Raw genomic sequence first — 24,014 nt, forward strand, 5'->3', positions numbered from 1 at the left:
TGCAAACTATACTATATTTGTAGAGCTTTGACCCTTAGGAAAGCACCACTAAAATGCTTTCCTCTCTATCTAACATTCATTTCCAAAACCACTGAAGTGAAAGGGCCTATTAGTTCAGGGCCAGATTTGAAAGCACATGAAAACTGCATTCATGAGGTTAAAAAATGGCTTAATAATTAAGTTAAAACAGTTGAAAGTGGATCTAATTTCAAACAGATCAGCTAACCGTGGTAGAAGCAAATGAGGGTGTGTTCCTTCCTAGTTTTCCTTCCACTGCCAAGATATTGGCTCCAATCCCAAGCAGTTTTTCTGATTTCTGGGGTTTTTTTTAAACTTTATAACGAGTGAATTCTTCATTGCCCATATGTTAAATTGGTGTCACAGTTAAAACCATAATACAGTTAATATTTAGTCCATTTCTTTCATATTGCATCTAATTAGTTTCTTTTGCAGATCCGTTAGGACATATTTGGGTCTCACAGTCTAGATACACAGCTTTTATTCTGTGCTGCTGAGCTGTATTTTATTGGGCATTACAGCTGAACCAGTATGATTATGTCAGCTTGAAGTATATTTAGTATGTTTGCAATACCTTCCACATACCAATTTGAGTACCGTCCAAAGTACCATCAGAGTGAGCGAATGCTAAACAATTAGCTTTCATTTCACTTGCATCACTAATTGTGCAATCACGGATGATAATTTTCCTCCTTCTGAGGCTTGTAGCTGGGGCATGGTGAGGGGAATTGCGTGCATCAAAGAACTAATTGTGCCTTGATAATAATAATAGCTACTATTTAGTGAGCCTCTACTATGTGATGTGAAGGCTTTTACCTGTATTACCTCACTTTATTCTAGCCGAGGCTAGGGCAGCTAGAACCCATGAAGTGCTCTTTACACTGCTGTACACACTCACAAAAAGGCATCATAGGATGAGATTGGGCAAGCACTTTCCCCGCCTCTGTATCCTTTGCTCACTTTGGAGACGGGGGTAGAAGGAGCTGTGAGCTTTAGGCAACGGCGTGGGCAGACTGCCAGAGCAGGGAGAGCAAGTGAAGAGAATCAGGCCCCCTGAGCCTGAATTATTCACATGCAACATGTAGGTAATGCCTGGCTTCTTATGATATGTTTCAGCATTGATTGAACATAATGTTGTCTAAGCACCGGACTAAATATTGGAGACAGAAATAATGAAAGTGGTCTTGGCCTTTGAGGAGATTTCAGTCTGGATGTTTTGTGGTTATATTGCTATTCTGTTGTGACCTTTGTGGGGAGGGTTTGGGGTGAGGGAGAGGGTCCTATGTGGGTACACTAGCTGCCCTGTGTGACGTAATTCCTCTTGTGATTAAAGTTTTATGGATGATTTTTACCAAATCTGAGGTGTCCGGAATGGCTCTTTTGTGTTGTCATTTTGACTACGTTACTTTTCCTTCAAATGTCTTTCCCTTTTTACTCAGCCAATAATTATCAGTGTGAAGTATGACCATATGTCTTGGTTTGTCTGGGACAGTCCTAGTTTATACCTTTTGTCCTGGTAAAATTAATAGTAGTGCCTTTTCTTTCATCCTCCAAAGTGTCCTGGTTTGGATGATAAATTATCTGGTCATCTGCCAGTCCCTCAGGTAGACCCAGCACCGGGCCAAGCACTGCTTAGGATACGGGAGTCTAAGATGTGATCCCTGCCCTCGAGGAGACGAAAGTCTAGTTGGGAAGAGAAGATATGTGCTCATGAAACAAAAATGTATAGTATATCAAGTGCTAAATTGGATGGCATCAGATCGTAAGGAGTGGAACATAGGGAGACCTCTGAAGACTTGCGGGATAAGGGAATGTATGGGTCAGGGTTGCAGACAACAGAAAACAATTCTGTTAGTTTAAACAGGAAAGGGCTTAAAAGGGATACTAGATAGTTCACAGAATTGTTGGAAGGGCTGGGGAATGGACTCTGCTGAGTCTCCAGAAACAACACCCAGGACCACTAGAAGCTGGTGGTAAAAGATGTTACCTCTGCCCCTCCTGCCCCAGCAGGGCAGAGGCCCCAAGCCCTGTCTGCTTCCTCAGGAAGCTTGCTTCACAATCCATGTCTCGCACACTTTGCATCTGAGTGTCGAATCAGTGTCTCAAGTTTGCACCCTTGGGACAGAGGAAGATAGGAAATGTTTCTTGGAATCAGTATGGTAGAATTTACAAGGTGAAGAACTGTCAGTGTGAAGAACCCTACAGAGGGTTTCATGGACGTGGTGAGATTAGAACTGGACTTTGAAGGTGAGAAGGACTTAATGAGGCAAGTGAAGAAGGAAATTTTTCTCACTGTGTAAAGAACGTAAGTCATGACAGAATGCACAGGAATAAATCTGGCTTTACTTGGGCATCCATAAGCAGATGTGGGCAGCTGGGAGGCAGTGTAAAATAATGTTCAGTATGAAGAGTGGGACCTCTGGGTTTTGGAGTGTACCTAACACATTAGACAATAAAGCACATGTATTATTAGTCCATGATAAGTTAGACTGTGCTGCAGTAACAAGTTAACCGGAAATCTCAGGCTTAACACAGCACAGATTTATTTCCTGCTCACGCTACAACACATCTCATACCATTTAGTGGGCAGTTTGGAGTTGGGGGTTTTTCTGCTCCACACAGTCACTCAGGGACCCAGGTTGACTGCAGCTGTCCAGGGCAGGAAGAGAATTGCTGGAGAAACCAGGCTTTTCACAGCCTCCACATGGGAGTGGTGATATTTCTATTCACAGCCATTGTCCAGAACTATTCACATGGCCCCTCCTAACTTCATGAGTTTGGGAAATACATACTTCTGTATAAATAGGGAGAAGATATGGGTGAATACTAGAAGTTTCTACCTTGCATGTTGGTAAGTTTTTGAGCACGTGTCTAACAGTGAAAGTCGTCTGTGTGAGGAAAAGTTCATGAGAGCAAGGCCACCCTGTCTGTTCTAGTCACCACCAGCTCCAGGCCCCAGCACAGTGCCTGGCTCAGAGTTGGTGCTTCGTACGTATTTGTTGAATGGACTTGGCTTTCGGTGATACACACGGTGGAATGGATAGTTTCTCAACCAGAGACAGGGAAGTTGAGAGTACATAATAGGCTGATAACTTCTGTTACTTCAACTTAAGAAATTAGTATATTCTTCAAGGGCTGAAAAAAAATCACACTCAAGCCACCCAACCTGCTCTTTGAAGTCGTTTAACATCTTGATAAGCAGATTGCAAAAGCTCCTTTCTAAACTGATAGTAATCTTGCAAATTTAAATGCTTTTCATGGGAACTGTAGGTATAAGTACTTTAGATCTGGGCATGCTTCTAACCATAAATTTTAGTTTTCTTTCCTTTTACTTTCTAATGATGAAAGTGACAGCCTGTTTCTCCTGTCATACTCAGAGTATTATGCTTAAAATAATAGAAACATAAATTTCTTTGTTTTCTAACATAGTTTGTAATGTTTTAAACTTAAAGGGCTTTGGAGAATGAAATTTTCTCCTGTCCCTCTATCTCCCCAATGCAATTCTATAAAATTACTGAGAAACATAAATATTCAAGCACATGTCAAGCCAACAGTTATCTAGTGGGAAGTCAGCCTACAAAAGTAAGATCAGTGCCTTTCAGATTTGCCACCACTTGAGACAGAAGTCCAAAGGACAAAAAAAGCGAAGAACCATTGCACATTTACTTTATCAAATCAGCGTATTCCTTCTAAAGGCCCCTGGCTCCAGGGCTTCTCTCTTGGCCAAATCCATTTTGAAAGAATGGAGCATCCCTTAAGCGCATGACATTTGGAGTCATCCTGTATGGATTTGAATTTTGGCTCTATGCCTTACTAACTGTGTGATCATTGGCTGGTCACTTACCATCCTCTTCTATAAACTGGGGGTAATAGAATCTTTCTGATAGAGTGGTTTTGACAATGAAGTGTGGTAATGCATGGGAAGCATTCAGCAGTAACTGGCACATAAGAAGTAATCAGTGAATATGTGTTGTGAAATTGGTGACATGGTGTAGTCAGTAAAGGTTTTGTTTGGGCCTAGTTAGTTAAGATGCATTATCATGTGCATGGGCATGACTTATGTTTTGCCCAAATCACGTAGTATACACCGTGAGACGAGGACTTGGTCATTGGTCTTTTCTGGCATGTTTATGACAGCAGCGGCATTTATAAAGTATAGTTACCTAAAATAAATACTTTGTGATTGTGTTTTTAAATTTCCCTTTTCAGTGACTTTGGCTATTTCTTTTCTGTTATCCTTCAGATGAGAGCAGTTCCTACGAACAGTTACAAAGCATCCTTGGTATAGGATAGTGTTATTTGCTACAGTCTTTTTCTTTTAAATGTTCTTGTGAGAGGTAGTTTTTCATGCTCTCTACTATATTATCTGAAAATAAACACAGTCTGCCTAATTGGTTTCCCTGTTTCTACCTCTCTGTAAATCAGATCAGGTCTTTCTCATGCTCAAAACCATCTAGGGTTCCATGTGACCTAGCATATGTACCCAAAGGAGTTGAAAGCAGGCACTCAAACAGATGCTTGTACACTAATGTTCATAGCAGCATTACTCACAGTAACCAAAAGGTAGAAGCAACCCAAGCGTCCATCAACAGACAAATGCATAAACAGAATGCATTCAATATATTAGTATTTTGATGTATCCATACAGTGGAATTTTATTCAGCCATAAAAAGAAATGAAGTTCTGAAACATGCTAACACATGGATGAACCTGAGAACTTTATGCTAAGTGAAATAAGCCAGACGCAAAAGAACAAATATTATGTGATTCCACTTATAGGAAAGATCTAGAGTAGGCAAGTTTGTAGAGACAGAAAGTAGACTAGACATTATAAGGGACATGGGGAGTTACTTCTTAATGGTTACAGAATTTCTCTTTGGAGTGATGAAAAAGTTTTATAAATAGTGATGATAGTTGTACAACATAGCAAATGTAATTAATACCACTGAATTGTGCACTTAAAAACAATTAAAATGGTAACTTTTGTTATATATCTTACCACATTAAAAAATTAAAATTAAAGCCCAGCTAGGTTTCCTATTATGCTCAGAGTAGAAGCCAAAGTCCCTAGGGCCTTGGCCTCCCTTCCCTCCCCTCCACTCCCTCACCCCCTACCCCGTTGCCTCTCTGACGTCATCATCTCCCTTTCAAGCTCCCTCAGCCAAAACACTGGCCTCCATGCTGCTCCTTGAATATGCACACACCAGGTATGCTCCCTCAGGAGAGCCTTTCCACTTGCTATTCCCTCTGCTTAGAATGTGCTTCTCTTTGATGCCCACATATCATCTCCTTCATTCAAGTCTCTGCAGAAACACCACCTTATCAGTGAGGCCTTCCTGAGTAACCTTCTGTAAAATAGCAACCCCCACCATCTTTCACAACTAGTATCTCCTGTCCTTACTGTACTTTATTGTTCCCCTTGAACAATACACTTCACCATCAGATATACCAAATATTTATGTGTTTCTTTGTCTCCAGTTAATAAAATGGAAGTCCCATCCATGAGTGCTGGGAAATTTTCCTTTTCACTTCTTTATCCTTAATGTCTGGAGCAGTGCCTGACAGAGAGCAAATGCTCAGTCAGTGTCTACTGAATGAATGAATGGATATACTTGGGCTGGAAATAGACATGTGTCCCTTATGAAAAAGATTGCGAGACCAAATATCTGGTCATCCTGTAGTATATCATTAGCTCTTGCCACTATAAATGCCTCATGACGAATCACAAAACCTTAGTGGTGTTCAGCTGATCTCAGCTGGGCTCGCTCACACATCTGCAGTTAACTGTAGAGTGGCTAAGCAGCTTTTCTAATCTCGATGGGGCTCACTAACATGTCTGGTGGTTCAGCTGGCAGCTGGCGGATCTAGATAGTCACAGCTGGGACTGCTTGGATGCATCAGCTGTGCTCCACGTGTCTGACCCTACAACAGGCTAACCTGGGCAAGTTCTCGTAAAGACAGAGGAACGAGAACAGCAAACAGAAATGCACAAGTGCTTTTCAAGCCTTGGCATCATGTTTGATAACATCCCATTGGTCAAAGTAAGTCACGTGGCCAAGACCAGGGAGAACACTGTGAAGTTATATGACAGAAATCACAGATACAGGGAGTATAAAGAGTTGGGACCATTAATATAGTCAGTCTGCCACAACCTGTGAAATCCTGGCTTTTTTTGCTTGTGGGTTACACATCTTTCCACCCTCCTGTAGCCCCACAAGAAATCACATTCTGCTTCAATCATAGATCCAAGCATTCCAGCTCTACAACTCAGTGTCATGTTTTTAGATACTGAGTTGTAGAACTTGAAGGGTTGGATCTAGTTTAAAAAAAAAAAAAAAAAACCTCATTTTTCACATAAAGGATCCAGAACAAAAGTTAAGGGACTTTCTCATGGTCTTCTATTAGGAAATTTCAGGTACTCTAGAGTTTGGCTGTTGTTTTTGAAGTATATGTACCCAACAACTCAACATTCTCACTCTTGGGGCCTGTGGTAGACAGAATAACAGCCGCCCAAAGATGTCTACGTCCTGATCCATGGAATCTGTGAATGTGTTAGGTTACAGGGTGGGAAGCGGGGGTGTTAAGGTTGCAGATGAGTTCAATTTGCTCATCAGCTGACCTTCAGGAGAGTATCCTGGGTTATCCAGGAGGGCCCAGTGTAATCACTGGAGTCCTTAAAACTGGAAGAGCGCAGGAGAATCAGAAGTCATAGTGAGGAGAATGCTGACTTTGAAGATGGAAGGAGGTCATCTAGGAATGCAAGCTGGAAAAGGCAAGGAAGAGGATTCTCCCCTGGAGCCTCCAGAATAAGGACAACACCACACTTGATTTTAGTCCAGTGAGATCCATTTTGGACTTCTCAGCTCCAGAACTGTACGATGATAACTTTGTATTGTTTTAAGCCACTTAGTTTCTGGTGATTTGTTACAACAGCAATAGCAACAATAGGAAACTAATACAGGGACTGATCTTATCCCATAGAGTCCAAGTAAAAAGTGAGGATACGTGTTTTGGCAACTAAGTGGCTGTTTATGTCCCTTCTGTTTTCCACATTGGCCAGTTATTTTTTAAAAGGTGGGGGGAACACCTTAGGAATTGAGAGGTGGAAAAGGAGAAGTGCTAAAGGAGAAGAGGGAGGTAGTTACTGGGGCCCATCAAAGAGAAGAGACAGGTCGTTAGGGAGACAGCTTGGAGACTTCATGTTTTCATCAAGTGTCAGCCCCACATCCTGGGGCTACTTTTTGTACCTTTGGCCAACCCCTTCCCCGCCCTCTTCTCTAGCCTAAACCCTGCTAGAGCTTCTCACTTAAATCACGTAAGTCATGATGGGGACATGAGATTGGCATGTGCCTACAATGATTTCTCTAGTGTCCGTGACACACCCAGGAGTGGAACTGCTGGATTGTGAGGTGTGCCCGGCTTCCGCTTCACTAGATAATGCCCCAGTCTTTCCCAAAGTGGTTAATTTAGAACATCACCAGCAGCAGTGTTGAGATGGTCTGGTGCCTCTATGTTCTCACCCACACTTGATATTGGCAGAGATTTTTTTGCCAGCCTGGTGTATGTGAATTGGTGTCTCATTGTGTTTTTAACTTGTATTTCTCTAATTACAAATGAGGTTGGCATATTTTTATATATTTATGGGTTTCCTTTATATATTTATTTAGATTTCCTCCTCAATAAAGACTCTGTGTAGGTCTTTTGCCCATTTTCTTTTATTGATGATACCTTCTTATTGATTTTTAGGATTTCTTTATATATTCTAAAGTCAGCTATGTGTGAAGCAAGTGTCATCTCCCAGTTTGTGGCTTGTCTTTTAACCTCTCTTTGGTGCCTTTAGAACTTCCTTTATCTTTGTGATTTAAGAATTATTTCCCTACCTTGTGGGTGAGAAAGATTTTCTGCCCATACTGTCTTCTAAAATTTTTTTGGTTTTGCCATTCCCAAGTAAGTAATCAATCTACCTGAAATTGATTTTTAAGCATGGTAGATAGGGGTCAAATTTCATTGTTTTATGTGTGTATAATCGGGTGTTCCAGAAAATTTTATTGAAAGTCCATCTTTCCTACTGGTCTCCAATGCCTCTGTTATTCATCATGTTTCAACATATGTGTGAATCGGTTTCTAGCCCTCTACCTGGCATCTTTTTTATATTAGTTATCTGTTACTATGTAACAAATTACCTGAAAATTTAGCAGCATAAAACAATAAACATTTATTATCCCAGAGCTTCTGTGGATCAGAAATCTGGGCACAACTTAGCTGGGTGCCTCTGACTCAATACCTGTTAGGAGGCTGCAGTCAAGATGTCGGCTAGGAGTGCAGTCTCATCTGAAGGGTCAGCTGGGGGGGATCTGCTTCTCTAGTTCACCTGTGTGGTAATGACAGGATTCAGTTCTTCATGTGTTGTAGATTAAGGTCTTAGTCCTTTTTGGCTGTTGGTCAGAGGTCTCCCTCAGTTCCTTCTCATGTGGGCTTCTGCATAGGGCAACTCTCGGCATGGTAGCTGACTTCCCTCAGAACAGGAAAGCAGAGAGAGTGAGAAACGTGGAAGCCACAGTTTTTTGTAACCTGATTTCAGAAGTGACATCCCATCATTTATGTCAAGTGTTATTAATGAGAAACAAGTCGGTAAGCTCAGCCCATAGTCAAGGGGAAAGTGTTACACAAGGATGTGAATACCAGGAGGTAAGGATCATTGAGGGCCATTTTAGAGGCTGCCTGCTATGCTTTTATAGTGATATAAATAATTAAATTTCTTAATCTTCTCCATTATTTTAAGTGACTTTTGATAGGATCATTATTTTTTACTTTTTAAAAATTACCCATATTCGAAATAGAAAGGGAAAAGGGGCATGCCTTGGAATGGATTTTTAGAGGAACACATAATGGACCTTTGAAAGTGAGAGGAAAATAGATAGAAATGTGAGCATTCTTCAGATGGCTGAGTTTAATGTAATTATAGTAAGAATGTACCATGTAATTTTTCTTAGCTAGTTTATCTGAATTTTCCAAGCTGAATAACCATCCTGGTCATCTATAGGAAACATTTTACATGTTAGCTCATCATTTATGAGACTGAGATAGAACAAAGCACCTGCCGTCTCCTTTATTCATTTTATGCAGTTCATGGAGCTCAATGATGCTGAAACCATATTTCCAGTGTCATTGAAAGTGATACTTAGAACAGGATGAGAGGGTTGCGTTGTAATGGCAATTAACATCACACATGGCTGCTTTTTCCTTTAAAACACAAACATCCTCCAACACATTCTCATGGTTACCTAGTTGGAAGAAATCCTTAGGAGTAATTATTTTGAGTTGAATTGATTACTTGAAGATTAACTTTAATACACCCAATTGTTATGTTCATCAGCATCCTAGTTCACAGCTTCCTGTTTACACTCCGTGGAATGAGGATGGTTTGGGTTGTGGTTGAAGAGATTATCAAAAAAACTTCATCATCAGTAAAGCATCTTGACCCACTTCACTTTTTCTTTCTTCAGCTTTGCCACACCTGTGGAGCAGCTTTAGTTTGTATTATTTATCTCCAGCCAATATTTGGAATAGATGAGTTCAGATTTCTGCCACTATCATGAACATTGTGATTACAGACTCCATAGTTCTAAGTGAGCCTCTTGGTCCTTCTTTATTTCATGTGCCTGTGTGTGTGTATACTTGTCTATACATCTGTGGCTGATATTTAGTTAGCAGAAGAGAGACTTACATAAGTTCTAGATTTCCAAACTTTGACATAGTAAATAAATAACTTGGGTTTTCCTTAATTTTGGCTAGTAAGAAAACCTTTTCTGTGTGCCTTCTCTTTGGAGGAAAAAATTTAAATAAGAATGAAGAAGTAAAAAGAAATGGATCTCCAGTTAAGATGCCATACTTCTGATAACATACCTTTTAGCAAAGCTTGGGCAACCTCTCAAGCTTTTTTTAGAACTAAAAAGGTTCTAAAAAAGCTTTTCGTAGAACTCAAGAGTTTATGTACAAACAAATGACAATACATTACTATAGGCAAAGATTTTTATACCGTTGTTAATTCTAGATCAGATTCTTCCACCCTACACTCCACCTGCTTATTTTGGTAAATGTAACAAGCCAAAAATGAGGAAAGTGCAAGCCATTTGAATGGATATTTGGTGCTATGTTAAAGAAAGATTAAGAAGGTTAAAAAAGATGAAGGTATTCAGATAGAAGGCCACACCTGGGTGGTGGAGAACGCCTTACAGAGACTGAGCAGCCACCTCTGTTCATTCTTTGTCATCAGGAACTAATCCAGCAGTTTGCATCAGGTATGTTTACATTAAGAAGCGCTTCCTTAAGTTTATATTTTTGAGGATTAAAATGCAATTATGATAGAAACAGGTTTCAGATATGGAGATAATTTTGTATTCAAAGCAAACTTTACAAAATCGGGAGATTTTGAGGTTCTTTTCTGATAGTATACTGCACTGCATAATGTATATTTTAACATAATTTCCTTGCATTGATCACATATTTGGTTTCGATAGGTTTTCCGCATAGGCCATATGTTCAGGCTCGGATGTTAAAAAAAAAAAATTCTAAACTCTAAGTTATCTTGAGTTACAAGCTATCAAACGATTTTTTCTTCATCCCTGTTTGCTTCCACTATAAGCTCTAAAAGTGTCTTGGAGGCATGAGAAAAATTTACACATAGGAAATATTGTGAATCCATTAAAAAGTTCAGAGCTTAAGAGTTGTTTTCACATCACTTGAGTCGGATGAATTGTGATCTTACAGAAAATAATGTTTAGGTAAGTGGTGGATGCCGAGCTTTGGTTTTTGATATGATCATCTCTTTCTTTCATTTGGCACAACTCAAGTCAGAGATTTGGGCATCCTGAAAGAGAGGGATCACCACGACCATGCAGGGGGGCACATCAGATGTATTCCTTGGGTGGACGTCAAGGCAAAATTAATTCAGAATATAATCTGAAATGCATTTGATCATACGGTAGATAGTTTAATAATTTATGTTTGGGCTTATTAGCAACGGCTTGTGTTTACTCTTCTGTCACCAAAATAAGATAAAAAAACCAGGATTATAGTGATTTTTATGTGTGTGTATATTTCAGTTTAAAATTTTTTCTTTGCAATTTTAATGACCTAATAGCAATTATACATTTGAGGTGAGAGGAGGAGGGAAAAATTACATATGAATTATGGCTGATTTAGAATTGCTCGTGCCCAAATGTGATAAAAGGCTGACAGTACTGTGCTGTCATGTGTAACTCTGAGGCAGAGGTTTTAAAATGTAAATGTTCTCCCTGAATAAATGAAAAGGCATAATTGATTCCAAGTTTAATTTGTTGATCCTATTCCATGTGGGTGTACCTATAATGCTAATGGACTATGCATATAACATTTTTAGACTTTAAGAACTAGAAAATACTAATATCTCTGGTTTGGAGATAATTGGGCACTCCTAATTATACAATATGAAGATGTTCCCAATTTGAGGAATGTCTAGAAGAAGAGTGGAGAAAGGTAACTTGGCACCCTTAATCGGCTGTATGTCCTAGTATCTGGTAATGACATGAAGCATAGGGACGAGGTTGTCTGTCATCCCAAGGAAGGGAGCTGGCACGTGAAATGCCATTACAGGGCCCTGGCAACACCTGCAGGTGTCAGGGACAGAAGCACTCATTTAGAAGCTGCACTGCAAGATGGGAAGACAGGTGGCAACTCTCTTACAGGGATATCTTTTATTTGAGCAGAACCATACCAACTGTTCCTCATTAAAACACATTTTGCAACATGTTCTAATGTGAGCAGATCAAGTATGTGTGCATGTGGGCGCCTGCCTGTGTGTTCAGAGAAAACCCAGCATTATGCCATCTACAGGTCACATTTACAAAGTCTCGACATGGCTCAGAACTGCAAGACTGGTAGCGTGAAATGTCTCTGCGTGACCTGAGGGTGGCTTTCCTGGAATGGCCTCTGTAGGGAAACACAAAATAACACCATCACCTCCATGAGATGCAGTGGCAAGTAAAGTGGATGAAGTCTGTTTGGTGAGAATCCTGATCCTGATAGTCATTTTAAAATTATGCAGTGCCGTGGTGTTTCTCATTTCTTTATATTGCATTTATAGATGCATCTCTGGTACGTCACTACCAAGGCTGAACTTAGTATGACTAAAGCCAAGCCTCTTATCTGCCTCACCCTCTCTACCTACCCTCTAAATTGGAGGAGTACTTAAAATTGGGATTAACTCATGTTAATGCCTTCCCTGGGAAGTTGGGAGGACTAAAAGGGAGAATGCATTTAAGTACTTAGAGTGAACATTCCATAAATATTGCTGCTTCTACTTAGTATTTTTGCTTAGAGCCTGTCCTCCACCATTCTTGCTAGGTCCTTATGCTTCTGGTTCTGTGGCTGTATCACAGATTACAATTTATAAACATTCCTGCTGAGAAGGAGGAGAAACTGTGAGGGAGGCCTCTGAAGGGCATGTCTTCCTTCCATTGGAAGGCCAAGCCCATCCAGGTCCCAAGAAAAGAATACTTGCAACTGTATGAAAATATAAAGATAGAATTCAAAGGAACAAGTAGAGATGCAAATCTCCCTTCAGAGAACATTGAGTGTCTACCTCCTAGGTCCCCTCTCCTTTAGGTCCCTATTTCTTTTGGCTGAAAGAGCTATGAGTGGGACAAATATCGGTGGCCCTGGAGGCCCAGTTTCTTTCAAGCAGCTGGCTTGGCAGGTCTGCGTTAGCTCAAAGGAAGGAAAAGGCGGTAGCAGAGGCTGAGCCTGGAGGGCCCCTGCCTTCCTCCACCAGGACGCTTCATGGCCAGCCAGGCATGCAGTCCCCAGGAGGCGCCCTGTGCCCCTTTCCCTATAAACGTGTAGAGCGATAGGCTTCTGTTGCAGTGTGTTCTCTGGTGCAGCTAGTTCAGCTCTGCCTGAACTGAGCACACCTTCTGCTGGGATAATGAGAACTTGGGGGGTCACGTATGCCATGAGCGGTACACACAATATTGCCCTGCCCACCACCACCACCAAATGCCCACATCCTATTCCCAGGAACCTGCCAATGTGGTACCTTACATGGCAAAAGGGACTTCAGGGATGTGATCAAGTTACAGATCTTGAGATGGGGAGATTATCTTGGGTTATCCAGCTGGGTCCACTGTAAATCACAAGGGTCCTTCTAAAAAAAGCCTGTGCTACTGGCTTTGACAATGGAGGAAACGGCCACAAGCCAACGGATGCAGGCAGCCTCTAAAAGCTAGATGAAGGGCAGTCTGGTGCTGCACACTGGTTGAGGCCTGAGAAAATGAGGAGGCCAGGGATGGAGAATGGGTAGAGGGAAGACGGTTGTTTCAGGCAAGGTGCAGAGCAAGGGCAGAAAGGTTTTATGTAAAGTTGTGGGGTTTCCAGTGACTTTTTTCTTGTTTTTTTTTTTTGTTGTTGTTAGTTTCCTATTAGATAGTGAAAGAAAAAGTCAATTTAAAAATAGGCACCCGGCACATCTGATGGTTGAATCCATCTTCACAAATTGTGGAATCCAAGTTTCTCTTGTTATATGGGATGATTCTAGTTAAGAGCCTTTCCAGAAGGCTCCCTCTGCAGATTGAGCCCAGGAAGTAAGGGACGGTGACTTCACTCAGCTTGTCGCTCATGGGTTCGTGCTTATGAGGATGCTATCCAGCACAGGACGTCCTCATCTCGGGACTGTTGATAAGGGCTGTGGGAGGCTCTGGCCTTCTCTGTTTTCCAATCCACGCTCCTGCAGTGTAACACAATAGTAGCCCTTTATTTAAACATGTATTCCAGGCATTCTGCTTGTACTCCAGGCATATTATCTCTAACCCTTTCAACAACATCTTAAGGTGGATCTTGTTATCCCTACTCCACAGAAGAGGTAACGAGGCTTAGAGAGCTTAAGCCACTTGCCCAAGGTCACACAGCAAATAAATGTCTGAACTTGGCTTCAGTTTTTGGTCTGCCAGATTTGAAACCCACACTAGTTCATTATACCATGTGCCTCCTGATGATGTGTATAAGGAACAAAAACAGCTTAAATCAACTAATCATATTTGAAAAGCAAATGAAAAAGTGACTTTGTAATTTTACAAAAGATTGTCTCAGGCAGTTTGCATATTCCATTGGAACCACAAAATACCATGGAATATTTTCATCTTAATTGAGTTTTAAATGTTCAAGACACTTAATATACATTTCATTTGATCCTCATAACAACCCCATGATGTGCAAATGCTAACAGTATCTCCATTTTACATGTGATTTGTATGGAGACAAAAAGAGGATAAATCATTTGCCCAAGAATCCTCAGCTGGAGCTGGGATTAGAGCTGCTACTGGAACTGGGCTCCTTTGTCCTCAGGGCATTAAATGTGCTCAGGTTAAAGGCCTCTTTCTTTTCCCAATGATATACATGTAACTGCTAGAGGAGGGGGAAATAATTAAAGATAGATGAGTGTTACCATCTTTGTTTGTCTTTTTTTCTTTTTTTTTTTTGAGGTAACATTGGTTTATAACATTATATAAATTTCAGATGTACATCATTGTATTTCGATTTCTGTGTAGACTACATCATGTTCACCAACCAAAGTCTAATTGCCATCTGTCACCGTCCACATGTGCCCTTTTACCCCTTTCGCCCTCCCCTCGCTCCCCTTCCTCTCTGGTAACCGCTAATCTGTTCTCTGTGTCTATATGTGTGTTTGTTGTTATTATTTTTTATCTTCCACATATGAGTGAAATCACAGGGTATTTGGGTTTCTCTGTCTGACTTATATTGCTTAGCATAATACTGTCAAATTCCATCCACATTGTTACAAATGGCAAGACTTCATCTTGTTTATGGCTGAGTAGTATTCCATTCTGATCCCTAAAGTTTCTGAACATTAAGTTGTTTTTGTTTTGAGTGTTTCTTTTTTTTTGGTATATATATTTGTTCTACTTTAACAGATTTACTACACTAATAGGATTTGATAAGCTATACTTTTCAAATTAGTAGAATGTGTTTAAGAACTAGCAAGTAAATATATTTAGAAATTATTAATAATTATTAACAATAATGCTATTGTAATATTGATATATAATATATTGATATAATTATAATATATGGTATATTATATAATAATAATTATTATTGTTATTAATTAAGTGAGATTTACAAGGAGGAAAAAAGTCCATCTTAAAGTTAATGTTCTGTCAGTGTGTCCTTCATCTGCCATAACTGGATAAATACGTAGATCCTTTTGATTGAACAAAGGTCATATCTTGCCTTGTTTCAAATTTCTGTCTGTTTTGAAAAAGGCATTTCTAAATGGAATTTGATTCCTTAAAAATTGTAAATCTGAGAGTTGGCATTTGGTTAGTTTTAGTAAACAATAAAATTTCTCGTATTTGGTGCATGATAGAGATGCAAGTGCATCTTGAATTTCGGGGATTAATAACTTTGATAATGTTTGATAATGTTTAAGAGGTTTAGGAAAGGTTCAAGCCTTCTGTTTACTTTCCAGAACTATCAACCATACTAAGTTTTTCTCTAAAGTCAATGATATCGTTCTGTGTGTGTGTATGTAAACTTTTATCTTACTATTGATTATTTGTCATCACTTCATGTATAAGCAGTTTTTATTTTCATTACATTATAGAAATGTAATTTCTTTATGAAATTACTTTCTGTTGTTGAATACTGCTTCTAACTGTGTGGAAATCTGCTGTAGTTGTACATTTCGCTGTTTGAGCATCTTGGGCTTTATGAGAAAGTCCTTGTATTTCCTGTGTTTCTAAATTACTTTTCCGTCAGTATCACAGTGGTAGTGACAGCTGAAATGTACAAAGTTAGCTGCCTACTGATTACTCTGTCATCTGAGAAACTTTTTTTCCATCTTATATTTAAAAACATGTCATCAGACTCCTTTAATCAAGATCTCGACTTGGTAAAAGGTGAGGATAATAAAAGCACAGCGTGGTGGAGACAAGCTACCCGTTCCCTCTCCCGCTCTGTTGTCAGGCTCCCACCTTGATCTTAGGGGCAGAGTGGCAGGTCAGGTGGGCCGCTCGTGGCTGCATGTGCAAGCTGCTGCTCCCCATGAGATTCTGTGATATAGGCTTGTCCACTAGGAACAGGAGGGCGGCTCAGCACCAAAATACTTTCTATGTGTCAGTTACGTTCGCAGGTTTTTGAGGTGTTTGAGGGGAGGAGGGGAAAAAGTAATACCCAAGGAAGAATGACTAAGTCGATTGCAACCAACAATAATCCACTATGGTAGTTTAATAGGTAACTTTTATATTTTGAGCAAAATTTTATGGCAAATAACTTGGAAGAAAGAGAAGAAATTTTGTGAAACTGTCATCAAAAGTCAAAGGATTGGGGCCGGCCTGGTGGCACAGCAGTTAAGTTCACACTTTCTGCTTGGTAGCCTGGGGTTCACTGGTTCGGATTCCCAGTGCGGACCTATGCACCTCTTGTCAAGCCATGCTGTGGTAGGCGTCCCACATATAAAGTAGGGGAAGATGGGCACAGATGTTAGCTCAGGGCCAGTCTTCCTCAGCAAAAAAGGGAAGATTGGTGGCAGATGTTAGTTTAGGGCTAATCTTCCTCAAGAAAAAAAAAAGTCAAAGAATTTTTTTCAGGCTGAGAGGACAGTCATGTTACCTGTGCTGCAGTTTTGTGAAGCCGAATGTATTATAAATTCAACCAAATGCTTTACACTTTAGGACTCACTAGTCCTGCCTGGGTCAGCCTGACCCCTGGCCTGGCATCACTGATCACTGAATGACAGCTTCTTGAACTGCAGGCACAGAACCAAGGTCCAGCATTCAGAACTGTGGGTGGAACAGAGGGGGACTTTTTCCTGAAGTTAATACAGCTTACGTTTCAGGACCTCTCACTTTGAGGGGCTTCTTCCAAGGCCCTCTACCTCAAATAATTTTGTATTCATATTTATTTTTCTTAAAGAGAAAGCTTCAGACCCCGTGATATCTGGATCCACTCCTGGGTGAGGCTGTCTGTGAACCTCCTGAAATAAAATGCAGAAGTATGAGTGGGGCTGTGTGTGTATGCGCGTGGGCACCTCCGCATTTTTCTGGGGAACAGTCTGTGATCTTCATTGGCTTCTCAAAAATGTTGAACCTCAGGCAGGGGAGAAATTAATCAGCCTCTTCGTTCTGGTCTTGAAAACCCAAACTAAAGAAGTGATGGTTTAATTGCTAGAGGCAACAGCTCATGACTCATGTAGGATGGTGCCCTGAATATATCACAGGACACATTGATCACCAGAGACATAGATAAGCATGTTTTTGACTGGTTACATCTCATCTGGAATACACACCCTCATATTCATTCACTCATTCATTTCTAAGTATTTACTGAGTACCTGCTTAAGACCTGCAGCTGTGCAGGTACCAAGAACCCAGAGAGGAATTAGGCAGCGTCACTGCTTTTGAAGAACTCACATGGCTTCTGTCATTTCAGCTGAAAAAGGAGCACATTCTTTCCCAAGGTTGCCATATCTGTATGAATGCTGTCCTTAAGACCTTGAAACTATTTTTAATCGGTCAAAATGAAAGCTGGTTAACGTATTCCCAGCTCTAAAATATACACAGAAAGCCCGTCTCGCAAGAGAGCAGTTTCCTAGGGCGGGGGCACGTTGGGTGCACCACTGAGCTCCAAGCCATTGTCCCCTCCGCTGTGGGGAGGACGTCCAGCTGTGTGCCTCCTTGTTGAGGGTTCCCAGTGCAGGGACACCAGCAGGATGTCGGCCCAGATACCTGAGGAGCACAGAAATAAATAATGGTTTGGCTGCTGCTGAGGTTGAGAGATTTATTTTTGCAGCTAACAGCTTTATTAATTTTGCAATTAGTCTCCTACAGTCAAAGCAAGAATTCTTTCACATCTATCAGTGGAAATTGGGCTGTGGAAGTTACTTCCATTTCCCCAATCCTACTCTTTGTCCCTCTCATTTCCTACTCACCTGCACTCAAATCCTGTTGATTCTACATCGTCTCATGTTCCCTCCTTTCCATGCGTCTGCCGTCATCCTCACATAGGTCCTCATCATCTCCCGCCTCATCTATCACCACAACGTGCCACTGGATTCTCTACCCCCATTCTCTGCCCTGCCCTCAATCCCCCTACCCATTCCTGCCAGCGTCACCTTCTGTAAAGCGCAGTTCCAGGGTTCTGTGTGGTGAGCCGCAAGTCCCCACTTCTCACACACAGGCCCAAGGTGTCACCAGGAGATTGTTAGAGTGCTTGCAAGGGAAGAAGAAGAAAAGTAAAATGGTCGTTCAGAGGCGTTTCGTGCTGCCGTGGGTTTCTGGTTCTTACACAGATGTGCCTTACGCTGCGCTGCCTCTGGTTGCCCCTCCTGCCCCACGTTGCTCCTTCCATCCAGTGTTCCCCTTCCCCACACCCACCTCCATCCCTCAAAACGTTGCTCACGATTCACCACAGGAGGCACTGATTCTAAAGCCTGAACAACAGGTGGAAATCCTCTATAATGGAACCGAAGTTACGCTTTGAAACACTGGAACCACCGTGAGAGTAGCCGCGTGCTGCCTGTCCGCTCCTCCTCACACCTGCTAAAAAGCATCTGGGAACAGAGACCACCTAAAAAGGAGTGCAGCCATGTCGCCCAGCTCCTCATGCTCCACCCAAGCAGGATTTCCCAACTTTGTCCATGTGTGGCTCACAGGGAAAATGAAAGTGGTTATATGGTAGGGTAAATGGAGGTGGCTGCATGTGGGGAAGGGTCCTTCTAGCTACCCAGACTCAGGGTCCCCTTGAGAGTTGGGGGCAGTGCTCCTGCAACAATGCTCCAGCTGAGAATCTCTGTCATTCTTCCTTCTCTGAGTAGATATGGTTGTATCTCTAAACGTTAGATATATTTGTGATATGACTCAGCTCTACATAAATTCTACCCTTCATGAATTCTGCCTTGATTCTCCATAAACACTGTTTATCTCTCATAGAGTTTGTGTATATTCTGGAAAATCATGAACTTGGTCTGACCCTTCAAAGAAAGGAATTGTGACTTATACCAAACTTGGGGCCACCTGGCCCAGGGTGGGTGTTTGAATGTGCCTGTGTTGAAGGAGCAAGAAAATTATAGCTCCTTACATCACACTAAAAAGCTTCTGCACAGCAAAGGAAATCACCAACAACATGAAAAGGCAACCTACCAAATGGGAGAAAATATTTGCAGATCATGTATCTGACATCTGATAAGGGGTTAATACACAAAACATATGAAGAACTCATACAACTCAACAGCAAAAAACAAACTGATTAAAAAATTGGCAGAGGATCTGAATAGACATTTTACCAAAGATAACATGCAATGGCCAACAGGTACATGAAAAGATGCTCAACATCACTAATCATCAGGGAAATGCAAATCAAAACCACCCTGAGATATCACCTCACACCTGTTAGAATGGCTATTATCAAAAAGATAAGAAATAACACGTGTTGGCAAGGATGTGGAAAAAAGAACCCTCATACACTGTTACTAGGAATGTAAATTGGTGCAGCCATTATGGAAAGCAGTATGGAGTTTACTAAAAAAAATTAAAATAGAACTACCATGCGATCCAACAATTCCACTTTTGAGTATTTATCCAAAGGAAACGAAAACACTGAGTCAAACATACCTACACCCTGTATTCTTTGCAGCAGCATCTGCAGTAGCTGAGACGTGGAAGCAACCTGTGTCCATCCATGGATCGGATAAAGAGGATTTGACGTGTATATACACACACACAAACACACACACAGTGGAATATTATTCAGCTGTTAAAAAAAAAAAGAAGTCTTGCCATCTGCAACAACATGGATGGACCTTGAAGGTATTAGGCTAAATGAAGTAAGTCAGAGAAAGACAAATACCATATGATCTCACTTATATGTGACATCTAAAAAATAAAATGCACAGATGCAGAGAACAGATTGGTGGTTATCAGAGATGAGCTGGGGGGTGACAAGTGAGCAAAATGAGTGAACCTGGTCAAAAGCTGTAAACTTCTACTTATAACATAAATAAGTCCTGGGGATGTAACATACAGCATGGTGACTATAGTTAACAACACTGTATTGTATATTTGAAAGTTGCTAAGAGAGTAGATCTTAAAATCTGTCATCACAAGAAAAAAAATGTGTAACTAAATGCAGTGATGGATACTAACTAGACTTATTGAAGTAATCATTTCACAATATATGCAAACATCAAATCATTATGTTTTACACCTAAAACGAATACAATGTTATGTGCCAATTGTATCTCGATAATAAAACAAGATACCTCCTTCCAGGGACCCAGTACTTGACTGATATCACAGTATGGCTTTGTTTGCATCTTAAAATCTTTTTTTTTCCCTCTCTGTTTCTCTCTTTGTAGGAATTCAGAAGTAGGCTTGGAAATCACCTGACTTCAACATCCCGCCCCTCTGCTACGATTCGGCGAGGCTCGGCGAGTTCCAGAATGGTGCTACGATTGCAAAGGCTGCATCAAGACTGTGCACTGAGGATGTCTGTGGGCCTGGCTCTGTTTGCCCTTCTTTGTGCTTTTTTTGTCAAGGTCTATAATTAAAACACAACTCAATGAAGCATCTGTGAAGAAGAATACATTTCTAATTAAAATCTTCAACAAGAAAGAAGGCATCCACATCAGTTCTCAAAGGGCAGTAATTTATACGGGTCTTACTGCCTCCTCTTCAGCCACACTTTTTAATGAGGCTTACCCTGTCTCACATTGAGTTGGACCCATTGGTTATTTGACCTAAAACCTAATAACAGCTGCCATAGCATATCTTTTCAATTAAGCTCCTTTGGTTTATTTTTAGCAAGAAATGCAAGTGGTTGCATTTTCTTTTTATCTTCAAGCTTCAAGTCAGAACCTAATTGTACAGCTGTTCAGATCACCTTTCCCTGATGTGGGAAGAATTTTCAATCTTTAATAAACATTTTTAAATGTATCTTCCTCTTTATGCTTTGGTTGGAGTCCCGATGCTACAAACATCTTATTTTTCACAGCAGATGTGTTCCTGAAAAGTTTCTATAGAAACCTATTTTTGGAACTTAAGTCCTTTTGGAATGTGCAGGGAGAGTCTGCCAATTAAAGGACTCTTGGCAACAGTTTGAGAAGTGTGAGGAATCACCCACCTCTTTAGCACCTACAAACTTTCCAAAACTGCATTTGCTAAAACAAGCTCTGCCCCTTTTCTGACATTTTTCATCAATTACATCAAATGTTTTTATGTCTCCCTGACATCTTGGCCTTTACTGAATGAATGAGTTCTTTCACAATAAAAGGAATTGGCGTAATAAGCAAGTCTTATCACTATCAGAATTAAATACAAGATATGGATTTTAGAGAGAACTCAGGTGTCCTGTGGTTGCCATAGGACTTTATTCATCTTCAAATTCATACCCCTTCTCAGCTCTGCTTTTTGTCTCACAATGTTTCAGCTTTTTATGTGTCTTTTAAGGTACCCAAGTTAAAATTTAATTATGTCATCAGTTGGTGAGTTAAACCCAAAACTTTAACTACATTTGTCCCAATCTTGGTATGGGCTTCTAAGCGGGACTCACATCTAAAATGTGCAGGATATGCCTGTGCCTCTTCGAGAGTCCTGCGGTGGAACGTCCCCTTGGGTGCACCCCGCACATCTCAGCAGGAAGAGGGGGAAGTGTTGGCAGAATATAGAACCCTCCCGGGCCTTCCTTTCTTGAGATACATACCCAGTCATTTCTTTGTTAATAAACAGAGTGGGTTCCAGTGTGCTACTTATTTAATCAAAACCTGGCAGAAGTGAAAATACTACTTGAAGCCTAGAGTCACACTATCTAAGACATAAAAGCTTTACATCCGTAACTGGTGGGAGACAGAAAGATTTTTCTTTACTTTCTCCTTCTGACTCTTTTCCTCTCACCCCGTCATCAGTTTCTTTCTTTCCCTCTAGCTCTCTCCTTTTCACTCCTCCACTCTCCTTCCTTCATTTTCTCTTCCTTTAAGAGAATGATACACCCAGCCATCCGACATCCCCTCTGCCCTCTCACCAACCCTGATGGGGATTCTCAGGGACTGTTTGGACAAAACAGGATTCTCGCCACTCTGCCCGACTGTTACTTATCTGGTTAGGCTGCAACTTCACTCTGCTCTTTGGTGCAGAAGGTTAAAAGGCCACTGCCCTGCAGGGAGCAGATGGTCCATGATATCAGTCACCATAGCAGTGGCAGCAGTCTGGAAATCCAGCTTGCTTTTTCCCATGACCACCTGCTAGACAGAGGGAGGAGAGAAGAGTGTGATGGACAGGAATCTGAACGGGACTGAGCCTGGGAGCCGTGGGAGCAAATGTGGTCATCAGAAGTGCTGCCACCTTTCCAGCCCCTCTCCTTCCTGCCCATAGTGTGACTGCATATCTCTCAACCCTTTGGAGTTAGGCCTGGCCATGTGACCTGCTTTGGCCAATGAAATGGGAGTGGCAGGGTCATGTCTGTCTTTGGGGCAAACATGTGCTCTTCCCACTGCTGGGGTGATTGTGGATGCACACGTCAGGAGGAAGCCTCCCTCACTCAGCCTGAGTGTCCTAGTGAGTGTGACAAGCAAAGCCCCCTGCCAGCATGTGCTAGGCATATGTCAATGAGCAAGAGAGAAATTTGGGTTAAGCCCCTGAGATTTGGGAGTTGTTAACCACAGCGTAACCTAACCTCTTCTGACTCAGAGTCAGCCATGATGGGACAACTGACCTGCAGGTTGTAAACATTTTGTACCTCATATTTTCTTTCTCTGTTTGCCCTTAGTACCGAAGTTTTTTTGTATTTTGAAATGTGACCCTCTCTGCTAAAAAGGAAATGAAGAGATCTGTGTTAGGTCGTTCAGGCTGCTATAACAGAATATCATAGACTGGGTGGCTTATAAACAACAGATTTCTCAGAATTCTAGAGGCTGGGAAGTCCAAGATCAACGTTGGCAGATTCAGTATTTTGTGAAGGCCCACTTCCTGGTTTGTAGATGGGGATCTTCTCGCTGCATCCTCACATGGTGGAAGGAGCAAGTGAGCTCTCTGGGTCTCTTTTATAAGGGCACTAATCCAATTCATGAGAGCTCTATCCTCATGACCTAATCACCTCCAAAGGGCCCCATCTCCCACCATTACACTGGGGATTGGGTTTCAATATACAAATTGGGGAGGGATACAAACCTTCAATCTATAGCAAGATTTTTTTCAATATTTTGGCCAATTTCTTTTCTTAAACTGTATATATGAAAACTTTCATACATAGGAAAATGTACGTAAGTCTTAGGACAACTTGATGAATTTTCAAAAACTGAACACACGTTGTAACCAGCACCAGCAGGCTCCCCATGCACCTTCCCAACCACTAACTCTGCCCCTCAAAGGTAACTACTATCCTTATTTCTAACATCATCGATTGGTTTTCCTGCTTATGAACTCTGTATAAATGGAATCCTATAGCATGCACTATTTTGTGTCTGCCTTCTTTTGCTCAACATTGATTGTGAGATGCATCCAGGTTGTGTATGTAGCAATAGTCATTCAGCACTTTCATTGCTGAATAGAATTCCATTGTATGAAAATACCACATTGTATTTATCCATTCTTCATTTGAATTGTCTCTAGGTTTTGGCTGTTATGAATAATAATGCAATAAACATGTGTTTGGTACACACATAGAAGCATTTCTGTGGTGAACACATATCTAAAAATGGAATTGCTGAGTTGGGGCATTTGTGTATGTCCAGCTTTAGTAAACACTGCCAAAAAGTTTTCTGAATTGATTGTACCACTGTACGTTCCCATTAGCAGTATGTGAGAGTTTTGGATGCAATCCACTTGTTGGCATGAACTCTGCCATTCTCCTCATTATTTCTTCTCTCCGTACCTTTGAAATTCTGCAGCAGACCTTGTCTCTGCTATCTCTTGTGCATAGATCAGCCCTACTTTAGTAATATAATATATATA

At 41.1% G+C, this 24,014-nt stretch overlaps 1 protein-coding gene across 12 annotated transcripts in view; it reads left to right on the forward strand.

The window, feature by feature from the left end:
• CDKAL1 (CDK5 regulatory subunit associated protein 1 like 1) overlaps nt 1-23,723 on the forward strand; it is a 610,652-nt gene extending 586,929 nt beyond the window's left edge. For all 12 annotated transcript variants that reach the window (XM_008518334.2, XM_008518335.2, XM_070584147.1 and 9 more), the window contains one exon: nt 20,426-23,723. In XM_008518334.2, coding sequence (XP_008516556.1) covers nt 20,426-20,617 — 192 coding nt within the window. In that variant the 3' untranslated portion in view covers nt 20,618-23,723. The remainder of the gene's footprint in view (nt 1-20,425) is intronic.
• The last annotated feature ends 291 nt before the right edge of the window (nt 23,724-24,014 follow it).

Source organism: Equus przewalskii, chromosome 19, assembly GCF_037783145.1.
Source record: "Equus przewalskii isolate Varuska chromosome 19, EquPr2, whole genome shotgun sequence".
Taxonomy (NCBI): Eukaryota; Metazoa; Chordata; class Mammalia; order Perissodactyla; family Equidae; genus Equus; species Equus przewalskii.